General features: G+C 36.8%; 1 protein-coding gene across 2 annotated transcripts in view; it reads right to left on the reverse strand.

Moving 5' to 3' along the window:
* Positions 1-18,094, reverse strand: part of smchd1 (structural maintenance of chromosomes flexible hinge domain containing 1) — a 37,847-nt gene that overhangs the window by 12,908 nt on the left and 6,845 nt on the right. The window contains exons 10-29 of one of the 2 annotated variants that reach the window (XM_059326799.1): positions 17,783-18,008; positions 17,583-17,703; positions 16,510-16,687; positions 15,313-15,513; positions 15,115-15,228; positions 14,623-14,729; positions 13,627-13,709; positions 11,435-11,548; positions 7,390-7,464; positions 7,157-7,276; positions 6,923-7,064; positions 6,310-6,412; positions 5,156-5,228; positions 3,460-3,599; positions 2,959-3,087; positions 2,660-2,878; positions 2,380-2,522; positions 1,434-1,519; positions 1,229-1,347; positions 340-501 (exon numbers count right to left, since the gene is read on the reverse strand). In XM_059326799.1, the coding sequence (XP_059182782.1) occupies positions 340-501; positions 1,229-1,347; positions 1,434-1,519; positions 2,380-2,522; positions 2,660-2,878; positions 2,959-3,087; positions 3,460-3,599; positions 5,156-5,228; positions 6,310-6,412; positions 6,923-7,064; positions 7,157-7,276; positions 7,390-7,464; positions 11,435-11,548; positions 13,627-13,709; positions 14,623-14,729; positions 15,115-15,228; positions 15,313-15,513; positions 16,510-16,687; positions 17,583-17,703; positions 17,783-18,008 (2,655 nt within the window). The remainder of the gene's footprint in view (positions 1-339; positions 502-1,228; positions 1,348-1,433; positions 1,520-2,379; positions 2,523-2,659; positions 2,879-2,958; positions 3,088-3,459; positions 3,600-5,155; positions 5,229-6,309; positions 6,413-6,922; positions 7,065-7,156; positions 7,277-7,389; positions 7,465-11,434; positions 11,549-13,626; positions 13,710-14,622; positions 14,730-15,114; positions 15,229-15,312; positions 15,514-16,509; positions 16,688-17,582; positions 17,704-17,782; positions 18,009-18,094) is intronic. The other variant, XM_059326800.1, reaches the window with a different exon arrangement.

The following is an 18,094-nucleotide window of genomic DNA, read 5'->3' on the forward strand; positions in this document are numbered from 1 at the left end:
GGTTAGTATATTTATGGACCACAAGGTGTTACACAAATCTTCGAATAGAATAGTTATGGCTGAATGACTTCTAACCAATATAAAGTTGTTAAATATTTACAACCCACATAGCAAAAAAGTTGGGATGCTGTGTCAATAAAAACAGAATGCATCAAGTATAGAGGGCATACTTACAAGAACTATGTCCGTACTCCTGCCTGCTCCTATAAAAAGGGGCGTGCTAACCGCCATCTATTGCAGGTAATATACCGACTGTGGATAAGTCCCTCCTAAAAAAATCTGAACTATCCCTTTAATCTGCTAGCCTCCCAGGACTCGCCGGTACACATCCGTTCTCACCTTATCTGGTTCACTGACTAGTTTTAGCAGCGCGGGAACTCCAGCGGTCACTTTAATGGTGACGCGCTCCTCATAGCTCCCGTAGGCGAAGCACAAGTCTCTGGGGCCAGGAGTCCCGGACTGGAACTGCACGCCAGTTACCAGGACAGAACAGCTGCTCTCCTGAGTTCAACACACAGAGAAAGGATCAATTCATCAATATTTAATAATAACACCTACAGAATTATGGAAGATGTATTCTGATCTACTACTTTCAAAATGTTACTTATGTAAAAGTACAGAGCAGCATGAGCAGCAAGATAAACTTTAAGTAAAAGTATTCATTATACAGAATGGCTCGTTATCGTTGTCTTGTAGATCAGAATTTATTTATTGAATTCTATATTCATGCAGGTAGTCTTTAAGATCGACTGGCCGTGACAGAAAGAAAATGAATTACCAACTATTAGGATGATCCACTGATCGTTTAAATTATTTTTCAAGCAAAAATGCCCCAAAATGTTGTGGTTGCATATTTCCAAATGTGTGAATTTGCTGCTTTTCTTTCTTAAATTATAGTAAATTGATGATTATTGGGTTTTGGACGGTTCTCAACATGCAGCACAAGACATTTACTGAAGTCACACTGTGCTCTATTGAACTTTAACAGGCATTTTAAACTGTTTTCTTATATATTATATACCAAATGATTGATTAAAGTAAAAAACTGCAGCACTAACATATTATATGATCATTATAAGTTTTCAAATTTTTCTAATTAAAGCAAACGAACATATTGAAACTTCATTTTTATGTCAGTTCAATGTGAAGCACTTCATTCCTTTGTTGTAAAGCACTTAATGCTGCATTTCATGTTTAAAAGGTGCTATACAATAAAGTTTATTCCCACCTGCCATTCAAAGGTGATGGCCGATTTGTTCAAACCCTCGGCTTCCGCTGTCATGTGCTTGGTACAGGTGGACGTTAGCGCCTTGGTTACATTATCGTACTGGTCCACAAGCTCCAAGTCTGTTTAAGGGAGAAGAGGTGAGTCATGTCATGTGGAACCATGTCCTCAAAAACAGAATTTCTGAGGTGATGAGGTTCATACTCACTGATGTTTCCAGGGAGGATTTCACCCAGCTTCACTGTGTTTTGGAGGAGAGTTGCTTTTAGCCGCACCGGTTCATCTGGACGAGGCCTACGAACAAAACCAGGGATGAAGACTTTGAAAGACACTAGTCTGCACATTTTGGGGAATAAACTCGTTCGCTTTCTTGCTGAGAGTTGGATGAGAAAAACAATACCACTCTAATATCGGTCTGTTAAATTTGAAGCTGAAGCCTGGAGACGGTTCGCTTAACTTAGCATAAAAACTAGAAAAAGGATAAAATGCTGTTATACTTCAGTTTTCATACAGAATAAACAAAGGAAATGTGTTAGTTGGTAGCTTAAGAGGCACTGGTAGACAGATATCAGAGTATCAGCCACCCTGATTCAATAGACTGGCCACTTATTTATAATAATTAATCTGTGTAATATGGATTTTCTATAGACATCATGTGCAATAATTTAATTTTTCACTTGCACTATTGTTGCATATACGTATACAGATTGGCACATATCACTATTTACTTCAAATGTATTTCTACATTTTTCTACATCTCAATATTTCTATTTCACATATCTCTATTTACTTAAAATGTATTTTTATATATTTCAATTTTTCCATATTTCTATTTTTTATTTTCATTTGTACATATTTCTTAAATATTTATTTTATATACATACTTACTTACTTATTTAATTAATTAAAGCAGCAATTGTAAGAAAAGTCATTTCCCCCCGGGGTTCAATTAAAAATTTCTGCATTCTGAATCTGATAACAGAGTGTTTGCATATCTATCATACAGACATTAAAGTATCCATCTCCTCATCCAACTCTTGGCAAAAAAAACAACAACAACTGTCATAACAACAATAAGCATATTTCCCAAAATTAACTATTCGATAATGTTTTCGGACACGGAACCACAGTTTTGTGTTCAGCAGGTGTCTTACACTATGTTGAAGGAGACGGACACATTCTGGTCTTGGTAGGACACCTGGTAGAAGCGCTCTTCCTTCACGTGTTTGTGCACCTGTATGTCAGGCAGCTTCCCATTGGCCAGATCTTTCCGATTTGCATCTTTTGCCCAGTTAACCTAAATTACAGTGAGGGCAAACAAGAGGAAGTCAGCCATAATCTGAGAAGTGATCAAATAAGGAAATAAAAAGCTCTGAAAAATTTGTCAAGCAAAAAAAAACTTTGCATAATAGGACGGTACAGTGGACACAACACCTTGATCTTGGAGGCAGTTTGAACAGTGGGAGGCACCTCTCTGCCCGCCTCATCATACAGCTTATAGAACAGGTTCTGCAGCAAGCTTCCAGCCAGCCATTCTATCTTTTCGTCGTTCCTCAGCACCAAATTGTTGTCACTGCAGAGCTCCATGCGGGTGACTCTGGTGCTGGGGATCACCCTCAGCTGCCTCACCACTGATTCAACATTCCTCTGACTCTTTTGGGGAAAGCAAAGAAGAGTTTTAATCAGGGAAGAGCAGAGGCCTTGTTGTTATTGTTGTTGTTTTTTTAACTTACCGGCATTTTAAATTGCACTTGGAGGTTTTGTGGTTCTCCATTTATTATTTGCACTTCTATGGGGTTTGTCACAAGCTGTCCAGCTCCTGTGCTGCTGCAGTCGGTTGCCTTCGGAGGAAGCCCCTCAACCTGATTCACAAACAAAAGGATGAGGATAAGTCAACCAATGCAAAGTTTTCAATTATGTTCATTAACATTATATTTTTTACAATAAAAGGTTAAATCTCTTATGTGGGATTGCAGGGCAGATAATCAGTTAGATAAGTTATTATTATTAGAAGAAATATTTTATTTATGTATTATTTGTATTTATTGTCCCCTTATTCTTACTTCTATGTGTGAATTACACTAGTATAAGGATTTTTCTATGTGTTTCTTGTTCCTTCTTAGAAAAAAATAAAATAAAGAGGGCACTTTTGGTGATTAAGCCACAATAGCAGATTAGAAGGGCGAGTTTTCACAAAAACACCTGATGATTTCCCAGCAACTGCACGCACATACCTGGCAGTTGATGATCTGTTTGGGGCGAGTGGTGATGTTCCCAGACTCGTCGAGAACTTCAACTTTAAAGGTGACAGGGTTTCCATTTTCTACTGTGATTGGGTTTTCTTCTGGAGTCACATGGAGGGAATGTGGATTACCTGAAAAACATAAAAACAAAAAGAACGTTTCCTCAACTATCACAAGGATTATTTGCAAAGATGATGAGATCTTTATCTTAATGTAGCCAACAAATCAACAACCAACAACAGCTGAATGTCGGAGGCAAAAAGAAAACATCCAAAACAAACATTTAGGTGTATATTGTACTAGATTTGATCCATTTGTGACTGTAGATTTCTCTACACCTCGTCATCACAGGCATCGTTAGAAAGCTACCACTCTCCTGCACAGTATTATTATTAGCTCCTAGAAATACAGTCACAGAAATAATTATTAAATCACCCTTGTTATCTTCAATTTCTTGTTCATTTTAATACCTGGTAAAACTTTCCATGGTTTTCTTGATAATGATTTTCGTTATTATCAAGAAAACCATGGAAAATGTCTAGATATCAGCTCTTAAATTAAACTCTTATGATCTATTTTTGTTGTTATCATTATATTTGTCCAAACAAATATAAGTACGTTAGTTGTACCAGCCATTTAAATGAACAAGACATTGAAGAAAAAAAGTGGTCTAATCATTTTTTTCCATGACTGTATATGCAAATTTGTGCATATTTAACGAGTTAACACCTAATTTGCATATCTATATATAATGTATCTGCACGCTCATTTTTACCAACCCCCCATGTAACTGTCAGTGGGGAACAAGCTGTTTGCATTCTTCTTAACTGATTAATCTTTCATTGTGTAAGATGGTAAAAAAATAGAGAAATATCCTTCACAATTTAAATTACTTGTTTTGTCCAACCAACAGTCCAAAAATATTTAGAAAACAGGGAAAGACAGTAAATTCTTATATTTGAGAAAGTGAAAATGTTTGGCATTTAACTTAAAAAGTTAATTAATGACTATGATAATTTGAGTAATTGTTTCTGCTTAAAAAGTCTTTGTTGTCTTTAAATGATCATTATTTCAAGCATTTAACCAATCAAGGTTACTAATTTGGTGCTTTAGAGAAATTGGCAACCTTTCCTTGGCCTTCAGTGGCAACCACAGTCAAATATGCAGCCCAAAACAAACATTTTTTAAAATATTTTATTATATATACATTTTATTTTATTATTTAATTTTATTATATATAAATATTGCTGTTGAATTCAGAACTGAAACTTGAACATTTATGACAACCCTGCACATGCATTTACTCAGATGTGCACAGTGACAGTTTAAGAGAAAATTACAAAGCAAATTGTGTGAAAAGTTCAAACTAACCCAATGAACATCACAAACGAGACAAAATAACCCGATTAAACTTCTCACAAAATTAAATAGAGATTTGTGAAGTATGCCAGGATCTTTGAGGCTGGACAGAAAATGACTGTGATAAAGCTTTTATTCTTTTAGATCACAATTTTATTAATAAGCTGATGTAATGTACCACAATTACTAAAAATATAAGGTGACTGAAAATGGAAGCCATATTTTTAGTTTAGGCAACCAAAAGCTTGCTTTGCTTACGAAACCACTTTTAAAAATTAATGCAGAGTCCTGAAGTTGTTCTAAAATGAATAAATAAATGTAGTATTACCAGGAAGAAGGCAGATCTTAATAGTCTGTGTGTGTTCCTTCAGGCCAGGCAGGGTCACTTTAAGGTCATGTGTCTGCAAGAGGACAAGAAGTTGTTCTGTCTCGTAGTGTAAAATCACGAATATGTGTCAATCAAGGAAGAATGTATCAATCAACATGTTAATGAGCCAAACTGATCTGTGCTGCTCTGTTCTCTTCTTCTAACAGTCTTGAGTATCAAGCAGTTGTTCTTTGCGTGAAATGTTGTACTTTTGTCTACAGGGCTGACAAGTGAAATTTGTTTCCTGTAAGTTTGCTTCAAACTGCACTGTAAGTTACACAAATGCAGGTCCTTTGTGCAAAACTGGCTTAAAGATTTTTAATAATGATACTTTTTGCATTAAGCCTGACTGAAGTTATTTTTCTGTACAGCTTTATTAAATTCCTCTTATTGGAACTGTCATAAAAAAGGGAGGTCCCCTACTACAACCATGTCAAATTTGAAGTAATCTTACAACCTCACTCTAAACTAAACTGCAAAGTTCAAAATCTGGTTGAGGACGGGGCAGAGGTGAAGAGAAACAGCCAATATGAAGTAAAAAAAATGTTGTTGTCTTTTTAGTGCACGTGTAGTTACGGTGGCTGAGAACCGCCATTGCTCCAAATAATAGAAACGCTGCAAACAAAAAGAAACGCTGCTACAAATAAAAGAAAGGCTCCAAATAAACCGTTACAAAACTACACAGAAAGTGGGTAACATGGTCTTCAGTCTTGCATACCCTGAGCTCTCGGTGTAACCGGTTATATTCTGGAAGTATTTAATGCTATGCCCCCGGACATCAGTGTATGTATGGCTTTTAAGGCAAAACAACGTTTATTGTGATTTATGTGAGCAAACATGAGCTTTCAGAGCCGAAAAAATGCCTGTAAGACAATAATTAGGGATTCATTTGCGGAGTTTCTATTAGTTTGCAGCATTTCTTTTATTTGCAGCAATGGCGGGTTATATTGATAAGACTTGGTAATAAAAGAGTAAATCTATGCTAAGTTTTTGTTTAAATTAGCCTTCTAATGTAAGTTTTCCATGCATTACACAAATGCAGGTTCTTTGTGCAAAATCTCTGTCATAAATAAGCCAACGAATGTCTTCTGAGATGAGAGCATGTTTTTCCTCACCTTGGATTGTTGGTAACTCAGGACTTTTCCTCTTGCTTTGACACCTTTGATGACGAACGTGGTCCCACTGCTGCCCACTGTCTCGTAACTCAGATCAAGGCCACTGAATATAAATGATAATGTTAATGGCGCCTGAGCTCACTGCTTAATGTGGCAACCTAAAATAACTACAGTCATGGAAAAAAATATTACCATTGTTTTCTTCAATTTCTTGTTCCTTTTAATGCCTGGTACAACTGATATCTAGCCATTTTCCATGGATTTCTTGATAATAACCAAAATCATTATCAAGAACACCATAGAAAATGGCTAGATATCAGCTCTTAAATTGAACTCTTATGATCTATTTTTGTTGTTATCATTATACTTGTCAGGGCAAGTGAATTTAGTTGTCCAGGCATTAACATGAACAAGAAATTGAATAAAACAAGGGTGGTCTAATAATTTTTCCATGACTTTATTTATCAAAGATACATTTAGATTTACAGTTAGGTGCTGTTGTTAGAAAAACCACATAAGAAACGAGGGGACTTCTGTTCTGTTGTGTTTCTTTTGTTTTCAGTGAACAGCCTAATAAGAACAAAATTAAAAGTTTTACAGAAATGTGACCCACCTGCAGTTGAGAACAGGTTTGAGATCAGGAGGAGGCGATGTTGCATGACCACAACCATCTTTTATCAGCAAAGGAATGTTGAAGGACACTCCCACGAGAGTGGCGCCCACTTCACCGATCCTGAAACTCTCAGCACTACCCTCTGAGAATGAAACAAACAATAGCAGTATGTGATTTGAGGCTTTCAGAAAGGATAGGAAATGTGACTGCAGAAATTTTAGTTGTTTTCATTACCTTTGATGGTGAATTTCAGTTTGTAGCCTGGAAGCTCCTTGTCTCCAAAGGTGGTGGCATCACTTTCAGTTATAACAGCATTCAGCGACAGAGTGTACTTCCCCAGCTTGTTCAGAATCTCTGTTAAAGGTGAGATGTTTGCAAAAATTATGCATGATATTTCAGCAAACAAAAATTAGGGCATCAAAAAATAACCAATAATATAAAAAGATGGTATATGAAAAGAAATGTACCAATTTTTTTGAAATAGAAAGCAGTCTTCGCAAATGGTGCCACAGCAAAGGCAACCTCTTCCTCTCCTTTAGGATCTATACATGAAAAAGAAAAGATAGTTAACTACTGTTTAGAGGGTAAAACAGTCATCAAATACAGGTGCATCTCAATAAATTTGAATATCATAGAAAGTATATTTATGTTGGTAATTCAATTCAAAAAGTGGAAATAACACATTATATAGATCCATTACACACAAAATGAAACATTTCATGTCTTAATTTATTTCATTTCTTCTAATTATAATGACTATGGCTTACATTTAATGAAGACCTAAAATTCAGTGTCTCAAAAAAAAAGTAATATTACAAAAGAACAATTTTAAAAAGTATGTTTTATATGGAAATGTTGGTCTCTGAAAAGTATGTCCATCTATATGCACTCAATAGTTGGTTGGGGCTATTTGACTTGAACTACTGGAAATGGACTTTTACATCATATTCTAATGTATTGATTTGCACCTGTATACCAAGGAGCTGAACATAAAAAAGAATTAGAAAGACTACCAAAGTACAGTTGAAAAAACTATTATACTACTATTATTATACTACTAATATAAGCTGAAAGAAAAGTAAGTCACAATAACCTATTTATGGTCATTTAGCAAGTGAAAATTCTTGTTCTAACTTTGTAAAATTAGTTGTTTTTTTTGTCGCCTATAACAATAAACTTAATATTTTTTCTTTCAGTATGCAAGATTAGTGGAGCGGCTAAGTGCTCATTTTTGCCAGAATCTTTCAGTTTATGATACAAGCGTGAAAATTGGCTTGAACACTCTCCATGGGTCACTTAACAAGAAAATTGTCCGAGACATTTGAAATTTTAAGATGGCGGCCATTTTTCAAGATGGCCGACACCTAAGTGGAGCAGTTTAGTGATATAATGGTTTATTTGGTGATACAAGCATAAAAATTGGCATGAGCAGTCTCTGTTGGTCACTTGACAATGACCGACCCACAGTTATTTGAATTTCCAAGATGGCGGCCATTTTTCAAGATGGCCGACACCTTCGTGGAGCAGTTAAGTGATATAATGGTTTATTTGGTGATACAAGCATACAAATTGGCATGAGCAGTCTCTGCTGGTCACTTGACAATAACCCACCCACAGTTACTTGAAATTCCAAGATGGCGGCCATTTTCAAGATGGCCGACACCTTAGTGGAGCAATTGAATGATATAATGGTTTATTTGGTGATACAAGCATACAAATTGGCATGAGCAGTATATGTGGGTCACTTGACAATAACCCACCCACAGTTACTTGAAATTCCAAGATGGCGGCCATTTTTTAAGATGGCCGACACCTTAGTGGATCAATTAAATTATATAATGGTTTATTTGGTGATACAAGCATAAAAAAATGGCATGAGCAGTCTCCATGGGTCACTTTACAATAAGCCACCCACAGTTACTTGGGTTGACAAAAAAAACACTCCCAGCCACTTGAAATTTCTATTTTCAAGATGGCCGCCCCCTGGATCCTCAAAAGATCAATTTTGTCATAGAAATGTATTGGGTTTTTAGATTATTCTGGAAAACAAGTTTTAACACATCATAATACAGTTGTGTTGATTTGTTGATCATAGACAGATTAGACAAGAGTATTTGCACTACCAGGGCACGCTGGTGATATATGACTGCTGTTGGGGTTCAATGTCAGCCAATTGTAAAGTTAGTCAAAGAAGAGACCACAACTCTCTGAGTAGTTTTAGTTAACTGGGTGGTGTACAGATCGTACAGGGTAAAAATGGCATTGGATGAACGATCGGACTTAGTGTAGGGTTAAGGCATGAACTTAGTTGTATCCCATACATCAAAGTGCTTATTAAAAGGTGGTAAAAGGCTAAACCCTCGGCCTCTGCCTTTGAATTTGCTGCAGACATTGCAGAAGCCATCATAACAGTTGAGAAAACAAACAGCAGGACACCAAGAAATGTTCCATTATTTCATAAAATAAATGCTCTGCCTATCTTACGTAGTCCAACCTGACTAGATGAAGGTGATGGCATAGAAAGCACATTGACAAGAAACAGAGCAAAATATAATTCAAGCTGTAAACTTATGTTCAACAACACACAGCTGGAAAGGGCCCAAAAGAGAGCATCTACTGCTGCTAAAGACACTAAAGATACCAAAGATATCCATGTCAAGAGGTCAAGAAGATCCCAGACTTCTTATGAGGCTGGATATGTGTGGGGACAGGCATTGAAGAGACATCCACAAATGCCGAGCCGAGGGGATGGGTTAAACAGGACAAGGAGTGGAAAGTCTTCTGGACTCCACTTCCACCTATTGCGGAGAGTTGTTGGGAGTTGACAAAATGTGGGTGCACCAAGGTTTGTACTGGAAAGTGTAAGTGCTACAGATATGGACTCAGTTGCCCCTGCTAGAACTTATTTGCTTGTTTCTTTTGCCAGTGTTATTCTTTGTTGTCCTTTGTGTTTTCAAGTGTAGGCCTATGGCTCGGCTTCCTCTCGCCACATCGGCACACTATGTTCTATTTTGTCACCAGCCTATTACTGTGACATGTTCAGTTTTTACTTTGTAACATTGTTTTCACATTTTCAGTTTAGTTCCCTAGTATAGTTTCAGATACTGTTTGTCATGGTTCCGTGTCAGCCAGAGCTGCTGTTGCCTCTGGATCTCTCATTATTGCCATTCAGTATTAACCATTGCTCAATTATTATTTTGGAGCACTGTCTTTTCAGCACCACAACTGTGTTTCCCCACCCCTTAGTATTTATTTGGCATGTTTAATGGCAGTAGTAAGTTAGTTATAAAAAAAGTAATTTAAAAAAGTATTTAAAAAAGCCCTCATGGTAAGGGAGTACCTCGGTGAACCCGGAGAGCTACGCCGGTGGGAGGGAACTCCTGTCAGGTTTTACCAAAGTGGACAGGTCGTGGGCAAGGAGTCAGACAAAGCACAGTCAAACAACCTCTCTTGAGGAACATCTTGAAAAATGGCCGCCATCTTACAATTTCAAATGTCTCGGACAATTTTCTTGTTAAGTGACCCATGGAGACTGCTCATGCCAATTTTTATGCTTGTATCACCGAATAAACCATTATATCATTCAATTGCTCCACTAAGGTGTCGGCCATCTTGAAAAATGGCCGCCATCTTGGAATTTCAAGTAACTGTGGGTGGGTTATTGTGAAGTGACACACAGATACTGCTCATGCCAATTTTTATGCTTGTATCACCAAATAAACCATTATATAATTTAATTGTGCCACTAAGGTGTCGGCCATCTTGAAAAATGGCCGCCATCTTACAATTTCAAATGTCTCGGACAATTTTCTTGTTAAGTGACCCATGGAGACTGCTCATGCCAATTTTTATGCTTGTATCACCGAATAAACCATTATATCATTCAATTGCTCCACTAAGGTGTCGGCCATCTTGTAAAATGGTCGCCATCTTGGAATTTCAAGTAACTGTGGGTGGGTTATTGTCAAGTGACCAACAGAGACTGCTCATGCCAATTTGTATGCTTGTATCACCAAATAAACCATTATATCACTTAACTGCTCCACGAAGGTGTCGGCCATCTTGAAAAATGGCCGCCATCTTAAAATTTTAAATGTCTCGGACAATTTTCTTGTCAAGTGACCCTTGGAGAGTATTCATGCCAATTTTCACGCTTGTATCATAAACTGAAAGATTATATCACTTAGCCGCTCCACTAGATGGTAAAAAATGAGAAATATCCTTCACAATTTAAATTCTTACATTTTAGAAGCTGAGAAACCTTTATTTATTTATGGTCATTTAGCAAGTGAAAATTCTCTAATTCTAACTTTTTAAAATGCATTTTTTTAGTCACCTATAACAATAAACTACATTTTTTTTGAGTTTTAGATCAAACAAAGCAAACAATTTTACTGCATCAATTTGAGCTCTGGAAAATATAGGCTGAATGATTAATCAAGAATATACTGGATAATTGATGATTTAATCAATATTAGAGCAGTGTTAGATTAGAGGTTTATTTTCTCTTACCGTGCCGGACAACTCTGAGCACTACACTCAGTTTTTTCCCTCCTCCCTGGCGCGCTGCTGGCATCTTGGACAATGACTCTTGCTTCTTGTTTAGGATTGCAACTTTGAGTGGGCCTGAAATGATGTGAAAGTAAAACATAGAATATTAACTGGGGCAGGACCACGTGCAAAGAGACTGCAGTGCACATAAAATTTGTGCTATGCGCGTAATTCTCAACTCAAAATGCACACAACTATTAAAGTATTATTATATTATATTATACTATTGCAACGCATTGACCAAGAGTCATGATTTAAGGTCACGCATGCCGGCACATAGTTGCTCTCATTGGAAGACATAAGAAGAACAGAGAGGAAACAAAACAACGTCTATTTGTAGGCCAACCCTGAAGTTAGCATGTTGGAATATATGACACAAATGGTAACATTGGCCAGTAATTTCTTGATATTTTTCTCTGCCATGGGGTCTACTGAGAATTCGCTTATGGGATATTTGCATTGATTTTGGATCATGGCTGAAAATAAGCTCTGTGGCAAACACACGTTTCTGATGCTTACACATTTTGTTAAGCAGGATAATAAACCACTTTTATGAGGTTTGATGTGTTAATGCAGCAGACAGAAGTAAAAAGTTAACGTTATGCTATAGCAAACTACACCATGGTCACATGACTTCAGTGTCACTACAGTTAGGCCTCAGACACTCTCCAATAAGTGAACCAGCGGTTTTGACAAGCTATCGAATCTGTAGCCTAATAATTGTTTATTAACCTCATCTACAATCCAAAAGAGTTTGCAAGAGTGCTGAAAAACACGACTAGAGCCTGTAAAACGGACTAGTGAGAGAGTTCCCTCCGTGTCCGGCATGATGATGTTTAATGTTCCCAACAACCACTGTAGTCTCATTTAGCCGATTGTTAGCAACCGCCTGTTTAAGGACACGTTAAAACCCACAATTGGGATTATTTACTAACGTATTTTATGTCATACATCAAAACACAAACATCTCTTCAGCTTGTGTTAACCACAGAACGATTTCAGGCATCGAACCAAAGAACAATTCAAAATCCTTGTCGAGTTTGAGAAGAGAGACCCCATGGCACTAAAATGCTAACTTGCTTTCTGGGTTAAGAACTCGCTCCTCTGGCGCCCTGTAGCTGCTCTATTTTCTACAATGCGGAGTGAGTTTTGAGGCAAAAGTCGAAACATCTGCGGTGAGAAAAACCTGTCTACATGCTCTCACGCCACAAACAATTAACATTTTTGTCAGAGATTTGCAAAAAAAAGTTATTTTACTGTTCACCTTTAATAAATTCCCCATATTGGAACTGTCATAAAAAAGGGAGGTCCCCTACTATAACCATGTCAAATTTCAAGTAATCTTACAATCTCACTCTAAACTAATCTGCAAAGTTTAAAATCTGGTTGTAGACGGGGCGGAGGTGCAGAGAAATAGGGGTAAAAACACCAATATGTAGTAAAAAAATGTTTTTTGGTGCATGCATAGTGGATTCTTACCTATAAGTACAGTAATGTAGTGTACATTGATTTTGTCATATAAGTACCTTAGACTTAGGCAGACTTTACTGTCATTCAGTTATACATAAAATATTGAACCATTAACCCATTGAACGACATTTCATTGCATTGACTCACAGTGATTGTACTCAGGAATGTCAGATAAATAAAGTATAAATATGAATATGAAATATAAAACTGTGAAAAATAGAATATTTATATTGCACAGAAGTGTAGCAGTATGAAGTGTTTTTTTACACAAACTTACATGCTATCAACTAAAAGACCAAACCCTGTTTTCATCGGTGTATGAACTTGCAGTGCTGACTTAACACTATACTTTGTACCTAATGAGGTTATGTGTCACTGCTGTGTGAAGAAACTCACACATTGGTATTCAGCATCATACTCTGCTGACCGTGATCCATTTGTATGCAAGACTCTTGATTTTGTACTTTAGACGCTCATTCTTTTGTAATGAAATACATTTTGTATGCAAAAGGATCGTCATGTTGTGTTTTCTCACCACATAGGTGAAAAATAAAAAGCATGTATACAGAAAAAAGGTATTTTTTAAGCCCTGAAACAAAAAATGTGACATTAGGGCTCCATGAAAAAAAAGTTTTTTTCAATGCTATTACGTTTCGATTGACACAAATGACAGGTATGTTTACCTAACACAGTCCCAGCTGGGAGAACAGCATTCTCTGGCCACGGGTCGCCTTCTGTCCAGTCCACGTTCAGACTCTCTGGAAGCCTGGAACAAAAAAACCCACACAATTAACTTGATCTGATAATGTCTCATCAGTCTAAAGCTTCTACGTTAGATATAAATGAAACACACCTAACGACAGAACCCCCTCCATAAATCACATCACTCCTGTCCTCCAACAGGCTACCTATCAAAAACTGCATCGATAACAAGACACTTCTTCTTCATAACCTTGCACCTCCTTACCTTCCTGATCTCCTCCACACTTACACACCCTCCAGGACCCTCCGATCATCCTCCTCCATGCTCCTCACTACTACTCCTACTTATCATCAATGGGGTCCAGAGCTTTTAGCCGTGCAGCCCCCCCATCTCTGGAACTCTCTCCCACTTACCATCCGTGACATTAGCTCTCTCTACCTTCAATCACAGCTCATAACTCACTTGTTTGGATTAGCCTTTTCTGTTTGACCTTGCCAATTTCACTTCTGCTGTTTGTTTGTTTTTTTCGTAGTTGTGTTCTTGTCTTTATGTAGCTGATTTTGTTCTTGTTTTTACCTTTATTTTTGCGGTTGCTGTGACCTTGAGTGACGTAAAAGGTGCCCATCAATTAAAATTTGTTATTATTATTATTATCATTAACAAGACTAGGTGAAACCTAGTACGTATACATTAATGGAAACAATTTTTAAACCACCCTTTTTCTTCAATTTCTTGTTCATTTTAATGCTTGGTACAACTAAAGGTACATTGGTATGGACAAATAAAATGATAACAACAAAAAAATTGCGAATAAGAGTTTAATTTAAGAGCTGATATCTAGACATTTTCCATGATTTTATTGAAAATGACTTTGGTTATTATCAAGAAAACCATGGAAAATGGAAAAGTATACTTATGTTTGCATGCATTGTAAAGATGACATGCGAGCAGTATGAGAGCATTTCCATGAACTCACCTGGCTGCATCATTATCTATGTGTTTCTTGATGGCTTCATCAGTGGCCGTCTTATCAATCTTGGAAATGGGTATGGTCCTGATCTGGTCGTGAAATGCTTTGGGTTCCTAGAAAACAGATGTGTTTCTTAATATCATGGTAAATAAAAGTCAACTGAAAGAAAGGTTACTTTAAGTTTTGTCCAAAAATGAAATGCTTCCGGCAGTACATCACATGTATTTCTGCTTATAGATGTGAAGAACAGATATTCCTTGACTTTAAACCTGGTGGGCGGAGCCACCTCGGCCTTGTTTAGTTCAATAGTGACTATTTTTAAATCACAAGATCTGTGTATTTTAAGAATTATTTGTCAATGTCTCTTTTATTGAACAATTAATGGCTTAAACTACAAACATAACAAGGTTAAGAGACAGAAAGAATCGACATGCAACAAAAACTTGAGTCATACTTTCATCACTTTATCAAACACAAACTCCATAATTCCCTCCTTACCAGCACTAGTTCAACATCTCCCCCGTTGGCAAAGACATCCCCGTCATATCCTCCATACAGCAGGAAACGAACCACGCTGCCGTACAGGATGGGCTGCGTCCTCAGAGACTTCACCTGTATGAATACGAATGTAGCCTTCAATACTGAATACGGAATATTTAGAACATACACTGAGAAAACAAACAAAGAGATGCTCACAAGTTGGCCCGCTTTGTAGATTTTGCCGTCCCTTTCGATGGAGGAGAATGTGGACCAGGGAGACTGCTCTCTCTTCGGCAGATCTGATTCTGTTCGTGTTATGGTCTCCTTATAACCCAGGAACTTCACTTGCTTGTCATACTTCATGTGACAGTTTTTTAGCCACTCTGTAAACTCCTTTTGCATGATTGCTCTTTTTGGCTGGGGACATGAAAATAAATAGATCAACAAACACTTGGTGGGTCTTGTTGCGGGTCAAATTGACCTATTTCAAAGTATTTTTTCATAAAGAGAGTAAATTTAAGAACGTAAAATTAAAAATTAAAAAAATCAATGTCATGTAAAACTATTGTATTTTATATGTAGGTCTTTCCAACGTACATAAAAAAAGTTTCAACATGCATTTTTTATGAAAAACGAGTGTATTATCCTCAATAAACTATGATCCGTAAGAGGTAAAGAACATCATTGCACTAAATATTGATTGAGATGGTCAGTAATGGCGTGATTAATGAAATATAAACAATGTTTATAGGGATTTTTTAGTTTGTGACACTTGATACTTGCATAATTAAACATGCCATGGGTCAAATTTACCCAACAACATTATTGGTGTTCCTGAGAAACAAACATAACAGGAGGGTTAGCTGCTTAAAATTGAGATTTTTGACCATTTAATACAAACAAACAGGTGTTCTACTGCTGGTTTATCAAGTTTTTTTGGCTGAATCGTCAGCAAATGATGGCCTGTGTTGCAGTCATGCTCAAAGTTCTAAAATGTTATGTCTTTGCTCTGTTTTGACATTGATTTATTAATTTTATTTCACCTTTATTTTACAAGGAAGTCCCAATGAGCCCAAAAATCTCTTATACATGAGAGGCCTGGCCAAGGTAACAGCCATACAAAATTTACAACATATTAAAAATACAACACACACAACATGATATACAAAAAAATCACAATAAAATACAAGAACAGCTATTTAAAAAGTGGTCTTTCAAGAAAAACATTCTTTAAACACTTAAATTAATCAATGGATATTAATGTTTTTAAATTTGGATCTTTTTGAAGATTATTCTATGCCCAAGGTGCACAGAAGGAAAATGTGCTGTCAAAAGATATGTCAAAACCCAGGTTACAATAAAAAGCAGGAGCTGGTAATTTGTTCTAAAAGATGTATATTTGTGTATGATCACCTGTCCGTTAACCATGCGCGTGAAGATTGTTTTCTGGTCCTTCAGTTTGCCCAGGTCCGTGAAGGTGAGCTTGTTTGTGCTGACCTGGAATTTGTCGTCAGTGAAAAGCACCCCTGAAATTCGACTGTAGGACTCTGCAAGGTCCTTGGTCTCTTTTTTCACCTTACACCAGTCAAACCTGCAACAAACCAACAGCATACATGTGAGGAGACCGGCATGCTGTGCTTCTTCTAACAAATAAGGTTAAAGTTGCTTTCTTGCCAATAGTTAAAGAGCTATAGAGCTGGATAGAGTCATGATTATTAGCCTAAAATGAAGAAAGCAGGGGAAACAGATAACAGCTAATAAAACCACTTAAAACGAGACACTACAGACAAAAGCATTGTTTTTTAATGCACTGGTCAATTTTGAGTTTTCTGACTTATTTTCTTCCATAACATGACTTTTTCAGAATAGTGGAAAGAAAACATACTAATCCATCCATCATTAAGGTGTATATTTTACTTTAATTTGTAGATAAGGTATGTCTATATATCATTCATACCCTTATTTATAGAACATTTTGTTGCTAAAAACATGACAAAAATTGTTTTTTTGATGGATTTATGAAATGATAAAAGGAGATATCCCAGTTTCCTTCTGTTTAAAACTTTGAATCTAATATGTATATCAACATCATAAAATAACTTTGAAATTTGCTTTATCCAATGTTCAGATTTATGTCCTTGAAATAAACAAATTGTGCATATTTAATGAGTTAACGCCTAAACATAACATTTAAGAAAACTTGTAATGCAAAAATATATTGTCTTAATGTAAATAGCAAACTGGGGAAGTTTGATGGTGATATGTATAGGTAAAAAAATTACCCTATTCACCTGTAGCGTCTCCCTTTAAAGTAAAAAGTGACATTAATGAACAGCATTTCAGCCAAAGTTGAGCGTTTCTCAATTCTCAGCAACCAGAAAAAATACCAAATGTATACACCTTTACAACCAAGGAATTAAGCTACTTCCTACTCTTATTTGGTGCATCTGGAAAAAGTTATGCAACAACACAGTTAAGGTATTTACTCATCCAGTTTGGTGTAAGGTACAAGCCGCCCGTTCCAGAAACAGTCAAATATCGGCCTTTTCCCTCTCGCCTGATTAAAGACACCAGACTCAGTCTCGTTGTAATCATCAGCAGGAGAATCTGATAAACAAAATGACCAGAATTACATCTACAATTTTTAATTCAAAGCAACGTCATATGTTAGAAAGTACATTTATACTTCGAATACTTTGCACAGCATGAGGGTCTTCCGGGAAAGTCTCTCGGTCGTAGAGGAATGGATGATAGCGAATGATTCCCTCCACTGTGCCGGTGTCTTTTTCAGCAACGGCCTTGAACTCAAAAGTGTCCTGAGCAGAACTGATGTACAGAGTCTGCATGTCGTTTTCAACTTCCCTTAGATTCATCGCACGGGGACATCTGGGAGGCTTCTCGCGCATAGTGATCTGATGAAACGAATCGCGTGATGAAATCAGCTGAGAAGGATTGCACTAAAGCAGAAGCAGGATGCAGAGAAGTACAAGTCACTTTT

The sequence above is a fragment of the Centropristis striata genome, chromosome 23 (genome assembly GCF_030273125.1).
Source record: "Centropristis striata isolate RG_2023a ecotype Rhode Island chromosome 23, C.striata_1.0, whole genome shotgun sequence".
Classification (NCBI taxonomy): Eukaryota; Metazoa; Chordata; class Actinopteri; order Perciformes; family Serranidae; genus Centropristis; species Centropristis striata.